General features: G+C 36.9%; 1 protein-coding gene across 11 annotated transcripts in view; it reads right to left on the bottom strand.

The window, feature by feature from the left end:
• Positions 1 to 17044, bottom strand: part of WNK1 (WNK lysine deficient protein kinase 1) — a 135876-nt gene that overhangs the window by 16103 nt on the left and 102729 nt on the right. For 8 of the 11 annotated variants that reach the window (XM_052001302.1, XM_052001304.1, XM_052001305.1 and 5 more), the window contains 10 exons: positions 15971 to 16252; positions 15187 to 15272; positions 14882 to 15044; positions 13209 to 13325; positions 11982 to 12155; positions 8509 to 8566; positions 8199 to 8330; positions 6247 to 7739; positions 3351 to 3434; positions 474 to 557 (listed from right to left, as the gene is read on the bottom strand). In XM_052001302.1, the coding sequence (XP_051857262.1) occupies positions 474 to 557; positions 3351 to 3434; positions 6247 to 7739; positions 8199 to 8330; positions 8509 to 8566; positions 11982 to 12155; positions 13209 to 13325; positions 14882 to 15044; positions 15187 to 15272; positions 15971 to 16252 (2673 nt within the window). The remainder of the gene's footprint in view (positions 1 to 473; positions 558 to 3350; positions 3435 to 6246; positions 7740 to 8198; positions 8331 to 8508; positions 8567 to 11981; positions 12156 to 13208; positions 13326 to 14881; positions 15045 to 15186; positions 15273 to 15970; positions 16253 to 17044) is intronic. The other 3 variants (XM_052001307.1, XM_052001308.1, XM_052001312.1) reach the window with 2 other exon arrangements.

Below are 17044 nucleotides of genomic sequence, written 5' to 3'. Positions count from 1 at the left end.
CTTTCCTATTTAATTATCTAAATATAACTTCTAGGAGAAGTAATAAAGCTTTTAAAGCTTTTTTATGATATACTTTTTGCTTAGTTCATTGCAGAAAGTACTTCAGAAGTTCAAAGGTAAGCTTTTTACTTTAGTAAAAAACTACTTTTTACTTTTACTTTTTATCTTTTTAATTAAAATTAAACCATGATACTTCTGACATTCAAGTAATGAGAAATTAGATGGATGCAAGAAATCTGTGCTTTTCTTTTGGAGCTAGCTAGTGAAAACACAGTTAGCTGAATAAATAGTATAATATGGTAAACATCATAGATTTTCATAGATGCTCTATATCATGACCATGCATCACACATGTAGCTATACTCTGCAAAAATCTTCTTAAAGACCATGTCTACCTGTTTGAATTATACTTTCTGGGAACATGGTACCCCGGAGGGAGGGGGACAAACTATTTTTGAGCTCTTTCAACTTACAGCAACTGAAGATGTGACTGGGACAGTCTCTGGACTAAGGGCTCTTCTTAACTGAGCATCAAGATCTTCTAGAGGTTGCTGAGACTGAAGCAAAAATACCCACTAATAAGAATATCTTAGGCATATTAGTAAAATCAACAGCCAATTTATATGGGTGTATTTACTTTGCAAAACCAACATAATGACTTCACAGTCTAGATTTTTAAAAACGGGTTTTTGAAGGGAAGTGCAACATTAATTTTCATTGCAATGAAAATTTTAAAAAATTGATCTTCATAATGTAAGGCTGTTTCCAAATTAAAGTTTCTATCACCTTTTCAAGACTAAAATAAATCAGATCATATGAATGGCCTTTTCTGATCTACTTTCTTTTGCACTCAGAAGATGAGGTTCATATTCTTCCTCTCTCTGGCTAGGAAGTTTTATGAAATGTACATAGAACTGTAGTTAAACTTATTTTTATCACCTCTTATTTCCATTTACTTTGTTCTTCAGTTTATAAACTAACTACAGGGAGAATGTACTGTCAGTTACACATCATTTTTGAAAAATAACTTTTTAGTACTAAACTGTCATTTGCCAGTATCACTTCCCCTTCGGTTGCAACAATAAAAATACAATTTAAGAGAAAACATAAAAAACAAATTATCATGCCTGAGAATATATGTCTATGCAGGCCACTTCTTACCAATTTCCTAAAGTTGAATATTATTAATAGCACATTATTTAGAAGGCCATTTGCAAGGACTCAAGGTGGAAACAACTACTACTTCCCCACAAATGAGAAGCTTTATTTGCCAAGTTGGCTTTCAATTTCATTATTTCCCTTTTCTGTGAGAAAATGAAGGACACTTTTTATAGGAAAGCTACATATTTGCAAATATGAAACATGGCTTCAAAACTTTACTTTTACGAGCTACATCACAAAATCTAAGCTACTGTTGTCCTATATTTAAGGTGAAATAACAGATGCTATTTAACTCACAACAATCTTGTGAGGGAAAAACCCTATATAAGCTATTATTACCACTATCAACACAGAGGACTTGTTTCCAAAATACTAAGTCTTAGATATAAGAATTCAGTATAATTGAAACCAGAAATGCATCATAGATCAGGTAGGATCCAAATTATAAACGTCCAACTTATGAATGAATGGGTAAGTTGAAAGAACTCCTTGAGAATTTTCCTCCCCTTTCCCTTGGATGACAGAAACTCTCCTACTTGGGACTCTCACTATTCTTTTTTTTTTTTATCTTGTTGCTCAGGTCTAGCACCTTTCATTTACTGATAGTAAGAGTCTCAATTCTTGTCCAACCTTATCATCAAAAGGAGGAATAAAGGAAAAATCTCTTATACTTGTCTTTTTTCACCACTTTTTTCTTCTCACTCTAAATCCTCCCATTCCTGCTCTATACTTCCAAATTCCTTCGAAGTTCCTTAACTACCCTATCCCTTACCATAACCCTATTCTTAACTACCCTTAGCTTTCTGCCTTATTCTATTCTTCTCCCTCCAAAAATTCCCAGCTCTTATTTCTAATTATCCCTTCTTTATCTTCATTTAGCAAGTATAGCTGGAGTTCCAAAGTCATTTTACAAGACTTGGAACACATTTTTATTAAATTTATTGATGGCAAGAAATTGTATATTTGCTCTTCTTTTATAGTTCAGTATTTTTCAAGTATACTCATCATAAAATTATAATCAGAGCAACATGATTATTAAATTCAAAAGATTTTCAAAGACATATAACTGATATTTCAAATAAAACATGTCATTCTCACAGAGGTAAAATACTAATATAATTTGATTTAAATATTTATGAACTTGCTTATTCAAAAATAGTGCCAAAAATGAATGGGTGTTTTTTTAAAAAGTCATACTCAATTGGAAGAATACACATAATTTTGCTTAATTACTTCCTTTGTACCATAGTATGATAATATTAAAGTGGAAGTTTTTATATGACCTACTGGATATATGCAACAATTTATTTTTTCCACCTCAAACTGTCTAAGGCTAAGGCTCATGAGCAGATTGTACAAAGACTGTGCACTGGTTGTGACCTTGAAGTCTTCTGGAGCATTTGATCCATCACCAAGGCTATGGCAATTCCTCCACCTTAATGTTGTCAGAAGATGGTGGTTGCCATCTGATTTCTTACCTTGGCCAAATATACTGCAAATATATTTTAGAATTTAAGTTACTTTTTAATAATATCATTAAATAGTTTCAGGTTCTTTCTAATATGCTAGCCCTAAACTTTGCAACATTTCTTTCTGGGGGGTGGGGGGGGGGGGGGGGGGGGAGGGAAGAAAGGGCGTCAGCAAACTACTATCTGGAAGCTAGGAAAGGTTTTTACAGTTTAAAATAAAGGTTTATTGTATATAAAAAGCTTTTGGGCTACATAAGAACAGGAGGAGGACAGAATTTGGCATTTAAGTTTGCTGACCCCTGTTCTAGAGAATGAACACCACAGAATTTTAAGAAACAATTAGGTTTTGAAAGTTTAGAAAGGTGCTCAAAGAATTAATATCCTTAACTTTATAGTTTTAGAGAGAAATAATTTGCTGATAAAATTTTGGCCTCTGAGAAACAGTTTTTTCAGTACAGACTCAAAACTTCAATGAAATAAATATCTCAGAGTCATCTTCCTAATTAGGGTCTCTAATATACCAAAAAGAAGATTTATTTGTACATCTGGGATCTGGATTTCCAGACTCAAGTCCTATTCGAAAACCCTGTAGTAGAGATGGCTACTCAGTCAAGACAAAGAAAAACAGAGAAGCTAATATCATGCAATAAAGAATTTCCCCATGCATTTTGAAAGAGAGCAAGAAAACACTAGAAAGAATTCTGCCAAGTCATGGAGTACCTGTGTTAGAGAAGGTCCTGGAAAAGGTGGCAGCTGCTCACTGGGTGGGGTACCAGATTGAAGTTCAGTACCTACTGGTAGCACCTATAGACAATGAATGGAAATTTTAATGTATCAGACATGAAGGCTCAGAGGAAAATAAATTATTGCACACTAAAGAATAACACCTAATTTAAATGAGTTGACAAGTTACAGAAACAAACAAAACAACTAACAAACAAAAAGCCTGAGACTTGCCAGAAATTGAAATTTACTGTGAATTATTCAGCAGAGTAAAGATTTACTGGGGAATAATGTAGTTATTATAGAACTGGTACATACTTCATGGCATTAGCTCTAGTTATGAATAAAGGCAGGCAGAGCTTTTGATAGCTTTGCAGGACAGTTCTGAAAAATCCAAAAAGGGACATACATACAGTAGGTTTTCTCTTATGGAAGAGGACAAATGACCAGCATCTAATTCAGGAGTACTGAGATTAGGAGGCAGCTCTACTGAGCTGATCTTGGGCCATCTATCTTTTTGTTTTTTTTTTAAAGAATTTTTAATATTTAAAAATATGTACCTTTGTTTCAAGATGAATTTTAGAATCAGTGTGTGATTTCTCTAAGGCAATCTAGCCCATTTGTCTTCCTATTCAATTTCCTATCCATTTACAGTCTTTTCCAAAATATATGTATTAATGGATAAGTTCAAGATACAGGTGGGTTGATTTTTACTATATATCATACTTTAGCCAAATGATCTTTCTTTCTTTCTTTTTTTTTTTAATAACTTTTTATTGATAGAACTCATGCCAGGGTAATTTTTTACATTATCCCTTGCACTCACTTCTGTTCCGATTTTTCCCCTCCCTCCCTCCATCCCCTCCCCCAGATGGCAAGCAATCCTTTACATGTTGAATAGGTTACAGTATATTCTGGATACAATATACGTGTGCAGAACCAAACAGTTTTCTTGTTGCACAGGGAGAATTGAATTCAGAAGGTATAAATAATCCAGGAAGAAAAACAAAAATGCAAGCAGTTTATATTCATCTCCCAGTGTTCTTTCTTTGGGTGTAGCTGCTTCTGCCCATCTTTGATTAATTGAAACTGAATTAGCTCTCTTTATCGAAGAGATCCACTTCCATCAGAATACATCCTCAACAGTATCATTATTGAGGTATATAATGATCTCCTGGTTCTGCTCATTTCACTTAGCATCAGTTCATATAAGTCTCGCCAGTCCTCTCTGTATTCATCCTGCTGGTCATTCCTTATAGAACAATAATATTCCATAATGCTCATATACCACAATTTACTCAACCATTCTCCAACTGATTGGCATCCATTCATTTTCCAGCTTCTAGCCACTACAAACAGGGCTGCCACAAACATTTTGGCATATACAGGTCCCTTTCCCTTCTTTAGTATCTCTTTGGGGTATAAGCCCAGTAGAAACACTGCTGGATCAAAGGGTATGCACAGTTTGATAACTTTTTGAGCATAGTTCCAAATTGATCGCCAGAATGGCTGGATGTGTTCACAATTCCACCAACAATGTATCAGTGTCCCTCTTTTCCCACATCCCCTCCAACATTCCACATTATCTTTCCCTGTCACTCTAGCCAATCTGACAGGTGTGTAGTGGTATCTCAGAGTTGTCTTAATTTGCATTTCTCTGATTAATAATGATTTGGAGCATATTTTCATATGTCTATAAATAGTTTCAATTTCTACGTCTGAGAATTGTCTGTTCATACCCTTTGACCATTTATCAATTGGAGAATGGTTTGATTTCTTATAAATTAGAGTCAATTCTCTATATATTTTGGAAATGAGGCCTTTATCAGAACCTTTGATTGTAAAAATGTTTTCCCAGTTTATTGTTTCCCTTCTAATCTTGTCTGCATTTATTTTGTTTGTACAAAAACTTTTCAATTTGATATAATCAAAATTTTCTATGTTGTGGTCAATAGTGATCTCTAGTTCTTCTTTGGTCATAAATTCCTCCCTCTTCCACAGGTCTGAGAGGTAAACTATCCTACGCTCTTCCAATTTATTTATAATCTCATTCTTCATGCCTAGGTCATGAACCCATTTTGACCTTATCTTGGTGTACGGTGTTAAGTGTGGGTCAATGTTGGGCCATCTATCTTGAAGTTTAACACTGTCAAGTTTTGTTAAGACAGGTAAACTCTCTCTAGTTGGTTTTAAACTACTGAAAGACTTAATATGACAATGAGAAGCTAAGTGCTTTTCTACCAGGAGCAAAATATTATCAGTATGAGTCAAGTCTCTGCCTGCCTTGTCATTTTTACAAAAATTTTGTGCATTATTAAGACTAAAAACATGCAATTTAGTTAGAAGAAATCTAGCAATAACTCAGTAGAGACTAACTCTTGTTAATTTGGTCACCTACACTCAATTACGTTAAAACTCTAAATCTTAAATCTTGATTTTTGTAGCACTGGGGAAAAAAAAGTGCTGCTTTAATAGCAAACTTCATGGATTAGGGATTTGCCTTTTCTTGAAATTGTAGCTAAGAGAAGAATTCTCTTTGAGAGTTAAAATGTTATTTTTATCTGAATCAAATGGGACAAATGTTTGTTTGTGTGTTATCTACCATTAATATTGGTATAACTCACAAAACACAATTCCTAGAAGTTAATTAACTACAAACTAATGAAATATATGTACCTACATAGACACACACTTTAATGAAATCCAAATATATAAAGTGATTACAAAAAAAGTGAGTCAGCTTCTATATTAGTCTCTGAATCTGTTTTCAAAGCTACATTTCTATTTTGTTGGGGTCTAGGGTAAAAAGTTTAACTCTACACTTAAGAGAAAATATACTATTTCAGTGCAATAAAAGGAGAAAGTCTGTAAAACGAATCCCTAAGAACCTTACCGGTACCCTGGCGATAGGTGGCTTTGAGGGAGGGGTTCCAGGTTTCACCCCTACTGCCACGCTGGTCGGGGCTGGAACATAGCTGACTGGTGTGACAGCCTGCCCGGGTGTGACCACTGGTGTAACAGCCGACAAACCAGTAGTTGTTCCTAGAGGCAAACTGCTTGGTGGTAAGCAAGTGCTCGTTGTGGAAGTCATGAGCTTGCTTGGTGCCACAGCGGTGGTTGGGACGCCTGGCATGACTGTGGTCTCCACTACCAAAGATGTCTCTAGGGAAACAGGGGCATGCTGGGCTCCAACAGAACTGTGTTCACTGAAGAGAGACCGCAGTTTTTCTTCTAGAGTCTTTATATCATCAATGCCAGGGGCTTTGGGTTGTGTATCAGTATCTATTTCAGGGCAATGAGTGTGGGGCTGGTTGGGAAGTGAAGCTGGTTGAGGTTGACTATGGATTAGTGTCTGCTGTACAGCAGGCACATTGGTAACAGGCTGTGCTAGGGGTGGGACACCAGGTAAAGGTACCTGAGGTAACACCGGGGTGGAGATGGTCCCTGCTGCCTGTGAAAGTACAGGAGGAGAAGCCACAGCGGATGGGACCTGTAAAGGATGCAGCACACTGGGCTGGCTAGCTGAATCAGAGATCCCAGCTCCAGAGGAAGATGGAGCTACCGAGAGGGGCAGGGAGAGCCCCACTGCACTGCTAAGGGGCGGCTTGTCTGGTAAATGTGTGCCATCATGTTTGGGATGGAGTGCACTGACTACCACTGTTTCTGCTACACTGGGAGCAGAGCTGCTGCTACTGAGTTGAAGAGGTGGCTGTGAAGCCATGCTTGGGAACGGAGTGGTGGCAGATGTGGAAGTCAGGGTGGCTGCCCCAACTATATTTGTTGCAATTGGGGCGGGCTGAGAAGTCATAGCTGGGGTAATAGCACCTGGGGGAACAGTACTGCCTATTCCAGGAACTGGAGCTACTGATCCCACTGCAGGAGGAAAAGCGCCAGCACTAGACATAACTCCCCCAATTGGTGGAGCCTGAACTGATTCACTTGTAGTAGACAATGACACGGCTGCAGGAATAGTAATGCTGGAAACCACACTGGTAATTAATGGTGGTCCAGACACCTGTGGTACAGGAAAAGAAGTTGAAGTTAATACACCTGCACTGGAGGCAACTCCGGCAATTACCTTTTCAGTAGGCATAGTGACCACAGATTGAATGACTGGTACAGAAACACTATTAAAAGGGCTACTTGTAGCAGGGACAGATACTGAAGGCACAGCTGTTGCCGTGGGAGGGAAGACTACAGCCATGTTAGACATGGTGGCAGGTACAGTTGGAAAGGTTGGTCCTGCATGGCTGAAGTTTGGGGGAGCTGTACTGGGTCCTTCTGACATTTGAGCATGTCTAAGTTCAGAGAATGCCTGTTGCAAACTAACGGATGAAGCAGAATGAGACAGATTCATTACAGGGCCATGGGATGGAGGAACAGCAGCTGCAAAGAAAGACAAAACAAAACAAACACAAAAAAGTGAAGTTAGTTATTTTTTTTTTTAAGTTAGGAATATAACATGGCCCCAAACTCTTATTAAGCTCGCCAACATGAATGTTTAACATTCTACTAAGGGAACATATCTTAAAATAGTAGAGATTTAGCAAGGATACACTAGTCATTTGGCTGGACACCCAAAGCTTATATAAGGATGGAGGAATTCATATTACAACCATTATATAACCATTTGGAAGAACTATATTTACTCACAATTCACTATATGTACTTTGATTACCAAACTTACTTTTTTTTTTATCTGTTGCAGCTTCCTACACTTAGTGGATATTTATTAATCTCCTAATTTTAATTCTGCCTCATGTTTATCCACTGTTTTTTACTTTGAGCTTTCCATGAATTTGGGCCAAATTCCAAAAAGAAAAAAGTTGTTTAAGAAAAACTCACTTGTATCTGATATTTCACTGGATGTAGCAGTGAAAAATACTGACTCTCGTAACCGACTCTCTGGTACAGGACTCACTATGAACCTCCGTCCAGCCGAATGTACAACTTGAGTTAATGAACTGGAGGGAACACCTAAATAAGAAAAGAAATTATACATTAGTTTTCATCTGGCTTTAGTCCTCACACAAAAGCAGCTCATAAGTTGCTTTATTAAAGCAGTGAGAGAGCATTTAGGTAGCTGACTGCTATTTGTTTTCTGAAAAGTCAAATGCTAAAACAAGACCACGTGGAAAGTTGAAAGGAAGCTTACCTGCCCTCTGAGGCATAGAAGATGCAGGATTTGGTTGCTTGAACTCTCCCTCCAATTTCTACAATAAACAAAACTCCAGTCACTTATGCACTATAGTTCTCAAATACAACGTAATGACTGTGTTCACTAAACCCAGTTAATGGTTTTAGTTGACTATCTCTGGGCATTTGATTCAGAAAACTGTAAATGTCAGTCAACTAGCCTCTCTATTATTAAGGCTCTATTATGTGACAAACACTGTGCTAAATTCTGGGAATAAGAAAAAAAGATAAAAAGGATAGTCCTTAAAAAAAAAAAAGTATAGTCCTTGCTCTCAGAAAAAATTACATCAATTACCAACACATAAAACAACTGTATACAAACAAGAATAAAATGGAGATAATAAACAAAAGTCACTAGCAGAGATCCAAAAAGGCTTCTTAAGTTGTAGTTGATCCCCAAGGAAGTCAGGGAGGCTAGAGCTTAAGAGATGAGGAACATCCAGGAGACCAGTGGCACTGGAGAGCAGCACTTAATAAGGAAAGGGAAGGTAGGATGTGAGGGGTAAGAACACTGGAAAGATAGGAAAGGGTGTTTTATGCCTGAGATTCTCTCTCTCCATTCCTCATATCTGCTTCCTGGCCTTTCTGCCTTCCTTAAAGTATCAGTCAAAATCCTACCACATTTCTCCTTTTCTGATCCCTTGTAATGCTACTGTGCTTTCTGTGTAAGATTATTTTCAATTTACCCCCCACCCCCACAACTACCTTTTTTTCTGTGTATACATATATACCAAGACTGGGTGTGTGTGTGTGTGTGTGTGTGTGTGTGTGTGTGTGTGTGTGTGTGTGTGTGTCACAGACAGAGACAAGAAAAACACATTCAGATCTGTGCTTTTTAAGAACAACAATTACTTCTCCAATTGATAAATGGTCAAAGGATATGAACAATTTGCAGATGATGAAACTAAAACTATTTCTACTCATATGAAAAGATGCTCCAAATCAATATTGATCGGAGAAATGCAAATTAAGATAACTCTGAGATACCACTACACACCTGTCAGATTGGCTGACAGGAAAAAATAATGATGAATGTTGGAGGGGATGCGGGAAACTGGGACACTGATGCATCGTTGGTGAAGTTGTGAACTGATCCAACCATTCTAGAAAGCAAACTGGAACTGTGCCCAAAGGGCTATCAAACTGTGCACCCCCTTTGATCCAGCAGTGTTACTATTGGGCTTATATCCTAAAGAGATCTTTAAAAAGGGAAAGGGACCCACATGTGCAAAAATGTTTGTGGCAGCCCTTTTCGTAGTGGCTAGAAACTGGAAATTGAGTGGATGCCCATCAACTGGAGAATGGCTGAATAAATTGTGGTATATGAATATTATGGAATATTATTGTTCTTTTAGAAATGACCAGCAGGATGATTTCAGAGAGGCCTGGAGAGACTTACATCAACTGATGCTGAGTGAAATGAGCAAGACCAGGAGATCATTATATACTTCAACAATACTATATAAGGATCAATTCTGATGGAAGTGGCTCTCTTCAACAACGAGAGGATCCAAATCAGTTCCAATTGATCAGTAATGAACAGAATCAGCTACACCCAGTGAAAGAACACTGGGAAATGAGTGTGGACCACAACATAGCATTTCTACTCTGTTATTGTTTGCTGGCATTTTTGTTTTTCTTCCCAGGTTATTTTTTTTCTTGTGCAACAAGATAACTATATAAATATGTATATATATATATATATATATACATACATATTTATATAGTATTTAACATATACATTTAACATGTATAGGACTGCCTGCCAACTAGGGGAGGGGGTGGAAAGAGAGGGAAGTGTTAAAAACAAAAGTTTTTGCAAGCGTCAATGTTGAAAAATTACCCATGCATGTGTTTTGGCAATAAAAAGCTATAACAACAACAATAATAATAATAAAAGAGCAATGAAATATCTAACAAATAAAGAAAAAAAAAAAGAACACCAATTACACAGCTGAGGAAGACAGACTGAGTAGGGAAAGACTGGAGGCAGACAGACCTACCAAAAGGCTACTGTAAAAGTTTAAGTGTGCCCCAGGGTGGTAGCAGTGTTAAAGAGAAGAGAATTTATGTTAATCATGTTATTACCAAGATAGAACAACAGATCTTTTAACAAATTGACTGGATATAGCAAGTGAGAGAGAATGGAATCTAGGGATGATACCTTGACAATAAGTCTGAATGACAGGAAAGATATAGCTACTTTCCACAGGGAAATTTTTTTTTAAAAAAAAAAAGAATGTTTAGGGCAAAAGATAATGAACTCCATGAGAAATCCAGTTTGAGATGTTCAACAGATAGCTGAAGAAACGATTCTAGAGGTCAGAAAACTAGAGATTAGGGCTAGACAAATAAACCTGAAAATTATCTGACTAGATATGATAATTATATTCATGAAAGTTGATGCAGAAGAGATTCAGGATAGAGCCTTGAGGAATATCCATAGAGATATGATTTACATCAAGATCTAGAAAAGACTGAGGAACAGTCAAATTAAACAGCAAAATCAGGAGACAGCAGTGTCATGAAAACCTAGAAAGAAGAGAGAATATATAGAAGAGGGTGATGGACAGTGCCAAAAGCTGCACAAGTTAAAAGGAATGAGACACCAGAAAAGACCATTAGATTGGGCAATTAGAGTTCATTGGTAACTTTGGTGACCGCAATTTTAGTGGAGGATATCAATAGCAGAAAGTATTGTTAAAAAGGGAGTGAGCAAAAAGAAAGTAGAGACATCGAATTGTAGATGGCCTTTTCAAGGAGTTTAGCCAGAAAAAGAAGAAAAGATACAAGATAGCTAGAAAGGATAGCTAGATCACGTGAGGATTTTTTGAGGATGGGAGAGACATGGGTATGTTTGCAGGTAGTAGGGAAGCAGACAGGAGACAAGGAGAGACTAAAGGTAAAAGGATGAGAATCTATTGGTAAAGATGGGACAGAATGAGACCATTCTGTACATGCAGAGGAACTTTGCTTTGGCAGGAACCTTCTCTTCATGTGACACATGTGAGACAGGGATCAAAGAAAGTAGTAGAAGGCATCTTAACAGAGAAGGGGAAAAGAGGAAGTTCTTTGTGAATGGCCCAATTTTTCTGAGTGAAATATGAGGCAAATACTCTCAAGTAAGAGTTCTGGGGGGGCTAGAAAAGCAAGAGAACTATGCCAGGTTTCAGAAGGTACAAAAGAATCTGTAAAAGTTGCTGTGGTGAGGAGAGTGAGTTAATAAGAAAGGTATAGAAGGACTGCTTTGCTGGGTCCAGTTAAGAATACATTAAGTAATAATCGCTGAAAGTATGAAACAAAAAGATTAATTCCTGGGTTTATATGACTGTTTCCAGATTGCCCAAGATTAGTTTTTAAAGGCACCAAATACCTTTATCTGTAATATTCTAAAAAATTAGGCTTTTGAGAACTCTCATAGAGTGACAGTACCTGGGATCCTGAAAAGCCATAATCATCCTTTGTTTGTAAGCTTTCTGATCCTTGATCACCTTCTGGTTCCACACTAACATCCTCACTGAGCATTTCATCAGCTTTTTCAATGATTTCTCGCACCTGATCCACAAAGGAGTCTCTCTCTGTTGCTAGAATAAAATCATTGTTCACCTACAAAAGAAACAATTTCTGAATGTTTTCGGTAAATGAGGTAAATGATTCTTGTGTATCTAACCAAACAAACCTCTTTAAAAACATTCATTTAAAATTCTTGGATTTAAGAACTGTCCACCTCTGGAAAATAATCACCCTCAACTCATGACAAGCGTGAAGAAGCAAAAGAGGAAGACTTCATCAAGAGGTTAAGAAGATAGGAGGAACACCACTAAGTTCTAAGTGAGGTATGAATTCCAATTCCAATCTTTAGGGAGAAAAATGATATACTGTTTAAATCAAACTTTCAGCTTCATGGAAAGTAAATCAAGGTATGAGCAGCTTGTACGTGCTTCGGGATAATAAATTTATATAGCTACATGCAGAAAAACTTTTGACTTCTCTACAAGTTCTAGCACTGCTAAAACACATTTTTACTAAGAAGGCAAGATAAATAATTAAAAGTTTGATTGAGGTTATTCTAGAATCAAGGATTTTAGATTTGTAATTTATTACCTTTAAAATTTCTTTTTTTAATATAGTCAAATTCATTGTATCATGGAATTTCACAATAGTGTCCAAATATAGTATAATGGCAGATAATAGATTAAGAAAACTGATAGTTTAGCCAATAATGTACAAATTACACTAAGAAGAGAACTTTACGGTAAGTAGGAAATTAGGTTAGGTAGAAGAGTGAGAATCCTAACTACCAAGATTGAGTTACTGGAACAGTTTGCAAGGTTACAACAAAGAAAACTAAGAAATTTTCTATAGCAAAGCAAAAAAAAAATTGCACTCTTCCAAATAATTTAATATCCTTGATTCATTTTATTGGTAAAATATTTCTAAATTAACCACACATAAGCCTACTTAAGACAATGTTAAAATATTAAAGGTCTTGGAGAATACAATAAACACAAAATGAAAATGGAAAAAGACCTTTTTTCGATGATAAAAATTCTGAAACAGAAACAAAAATCTGAGGAAGATCACTGGTACTTGGTTTTTCTCTCAAGAGAATCTGTGTTAGGTTTTATCTAACAAAGACATCAACTAATGTCAACATACCATAATTGATGCTATCTCCTCAGGATTGTCACCATCCAAGTCAAATTTGAATGTAACCATTTTCCGGTTGTGAGTCTCTAACTGGCATTCCACCACTCTGTCTCCTTTGTTTGACACCTGAAAGAACAAGAACATCTTATAAGATAACAAAATAGTACGTTATCAGAACTTGACATCTTAAAAGTAATCTACTCCAACTCCTATATTTTGTGGTTATAGAAATCAAAGCATTTTTGCCTAAAATAACACAGCTATTAATTAATTAGCAGAGGAGAGATGCTTTCAGGGGAACAGCTATTAATTTGGTGAGAACAAAGAGTAGAAAGTAATGGTCAAATAATTTGTATTTCCAACCTAGAAGAAATGGACAGTTTTTGAACAAAAATAACATGTGATCAAAGCCAAAACATTATTCTGACAGTGTACAAGATGAGGGAAAACAGTAGATTACCACTTGATTTCACTGATGAAGTATAGTGCTGTTACTATTCATCAAAGCAAAAGCAGACATGTGTTATGTTCCTTTTTTGTTTGTGAAGTGAACAGCAGTATGACCCTCCAGCATGGTGTAATTATATTGGTCTTCAAACTACTCACTAGTCTTCCACTGAATGGTTTAGAAGGAATGAATAACAAGGCAACTAGTTTTTTTTTTTTTTAAACTCTTTTTCAGTACACATTGTTATGAAAAAGAGAAGTGCTTTTCTCTAGAAAGATGATCAAAGGAAAAATGATCAGGACTAAACAAAGGATTCTAAAACTTTTCTTACTCTGATACTTCAAAGGAATAGTTTCACCAATGTGGGTTCTTTTTTCCACTGATGGAGATGACTGACTGAGTCTGTGTCTTAAGCAGGTAGTTTCTGAGAGTTTTTGTTTAGTCATTTTTCAACATGTCATGACTCTCCATTAAGGGTTTTCTTGGCAAAGATACTGGAGGGGTTTGTCATTTGCTTCCCTAGTTCATGTTACAGATGAGGGAAAACAAGGTTAAGTCCCTTGCTCAGAGTCACACAGCTAGTTAAGTGTCCAAGACCTCATTTGAATTAACAAAAATAAATGTGAATTTATCTTCTAGCATTCAACTTACTGCCATCTTGCTGCCCAATGCTTTTTGAGAATCACTATGTCCAAAACATTTCATATCCATCCTGTAGCTAACCTGATGATGAGCTTTTCATAAATACTTTTACTTTTATGTCAGTCTTTCATGTAAATAATCTTACTGGTTGATTGTAAAATAAAAATATGCAAATAAGCAAATGTAAATAAAAATGCTATTTTTTTAAAAAGATGGGAAACCAAAGAGTAAAGTCTAACCAAGGTTATCTCTGGAATTGTACTTTGATAATAATGAAAATATAGCTATATGAAAGGGATAAATTTATTCTACAGAACTTCTGCAGTGGTATGATTATTCAGCTTGCTCAGAAATGTCCCTCAGGGTAGCCTATAGACTAAAAAAGAGGAGAGGAAATAGTTAAACTATCACTATAAAACTCAAGAGGCAGCTATTAAATAGATAGTATGATTTTGGGACAAAGACATTTAATAACTCTGGGCCTCAGTTTCATCAATTATAACATAAAGAAATTGGTTTAGATAATCCATAAGGTCCCTGCTAGCTCTAAATTCTTATCATATAGGATGAAGTCTCGTAGGCTCATACTTACATTAAGAATTCTCAATTTGGGGCGAGCAGTCTTCTCATGACGAGAACGACTCCGTACAGACTTTCGGTAATGGCGTTTTGTAGTTCTCCCTTCATGTCTCCCACTGGATGAAGGAACATTCTCATTCCCATCACTCATACCTGAAGCAACATCTGAATGTGCACTTAAAAAAAAAAAAAAGGAATGAAAACTTAGCTTGCTTGTTTAGCTCTTACCAACTTTAAGATCAAAACCGGCTTCACAAACTAAGTCCTTCTCAGCCATAGTTCCAAGACAGGAGAATTTCTAGTTGTATACTTACTTACCTATCTATAGAGGAGACCAATGTAGTGGTCTGTGACTGTGCTGATGGCACAGGTTCTGGAGGACTGGACTGGGAAACTGCTTGTGTCTGTGAAAAGAAAGACTCCTTAAAGCACTACAAGTCAAAATTGTATTTTCTATCATTACCCATTAAAACTACCCTTAAGAATTCTTCTATTCCTCCCCCCTAAGTCCTACAAGCAATACCTCATTAGGAAAGTCTTTGACATTCAGCATTAGATAGTTGTCTTACAACTCCAAAAGAAGATTCTATTGGCCAGTCTCTGGCATAGACTGCACAGTGAGATCAGCCATCATGTCCACTAGACAGTGTGACACTACAACTTGCCATGCAGCCAGCATCTTACCAGAAGAATGTGCAACAGGGCAGGCAGAGCAAAGTGCAAAGATGATTCAGATCTCTCTCCCAGCAGGGCAAAGGGGCTGCTGCTGGGAGCACAGCAGGATGAGATACTCTCAGGACTGCCAATGGCAAGAGAGTTGGTGAGAAGACAAGAATAAGATCTACAGAACTAGCCAGAAGTGAAGTGCTAACAGGGCTAAACCTCTTGGAGGCACACTCACTTCCCAACAGAACAGCCAGTGGCAACAAGGCCCCCACAATGGTATGTCATTCTGCTGTAAGAGAAAGTCATTCAGGAGTTAGTTGGTAATGGTGTCCAAATGAATTCCAAGAAAGGAGAACCCAAATTTATACTGGCCTTTAATTTTTAATCCCCTCAGATTTATATGCTTCCCAAACACACATGCAGAGATTTCATTTACCTCCAGAGCTGCTGGCTGGGAGGGTGCAGAGGGGGCCTGCTGTGCTAAGGTGACTGCTGAATGGGGTACTTGGACCTGTCCTCCTAGACTACCCACAGGAACTAAAACACTTGGCTCCACATATGGCTGCACAACTGTAGGAAGGTACCCTGGTGGAGCCAATGCTTCTGTGGGCAAGGGAGGGGACAGAACTGTAGAAGGGACGCAAACAGAAGCCACGGTGGATGAGGGAATAATATTTGAGTCTCCTGGGTATTGAGGTGGCAGTCGAGGTGGGAATCCCTGCGACAGAAATGAGGGAGCTGAGTTAGTGCAGGCTGAGTCATCAAATAAGCAAACCAGCAACAGATATAAAACAATCACATATAGCAGGGAAGAGATAAAGCACAATCCTTTGCTCTATTTTCATCACATCCAAAGACCATTTTTGAGACTAATGATAGGTGACTGGACAAAAACCTGGATTTTTGAAAGAGATTCCCTGCTCTTCAGATTCCCTGCAGAATAGCAATACTTGCACTTTTTTTTAATGATATCAAAGAAAAGACCATCCAGATAGTCATGGTTACTTGATTAGCCTTTTCAAAAGTTAAATAATTTGCTTCTCTACTATCCTTGCAAAATGTCTCATCAACTCTGGAAATGGGTTTTGAAGGCAGAATTATGCTATTATATGCTATTTAAGTAATCTTATATCTACTCGGGCAATATTTTGTTTCAAAGAAAAAAATAACAAACTCAGCTTTAGCTAATAGACTAGTAGACATAGGATCAAATGCTGAAACTTATTATCATGTTGACTGTTCCACTTCCTTTAGTTATAAAACCTGATTCTGAAACAGCCAGAAGATATTGAATTCTCATATTCCAAATACTAGTTTATCCATTATTCACAACTGAACAATTTAAGTTGAATGCTGAAGTTATTGCCTGGTTTCTTAAATAGCTGTAGTAAGATACACCGAGAAAAACTGTCCTCTCTCTTTCCCAGAACGTGGTTCAGAAAATGGTTATATTGTTTGGTACTGCTGAACTCTTCTGTTTTTACATTGAAATCAATTAAATTTTTTTTCT

The sequence above is a fragment of the Antechinus flavipes genome, chromosome 5, assembly GCF_016432865.1.
Source record: "Antechinus flavipes isolate AdamAnt ecotype Samford, QLD, Australia chromosome 5, AdamAnt_v2, whole genome shotgun sequence".
In the NCBI taxonomy this organism is placed as follows: Eukaryota; Metazoa; Chordata; class Mammalia; order Dasyuromorphia; family Dasyuridae; genus Antechinus; species Antechinus flavipes.
The sequence above is the reverse complement of the archived record's forward strand: the minus strand, read 5'-3'. Positions and strand labels throughout refer to the sequence as shown.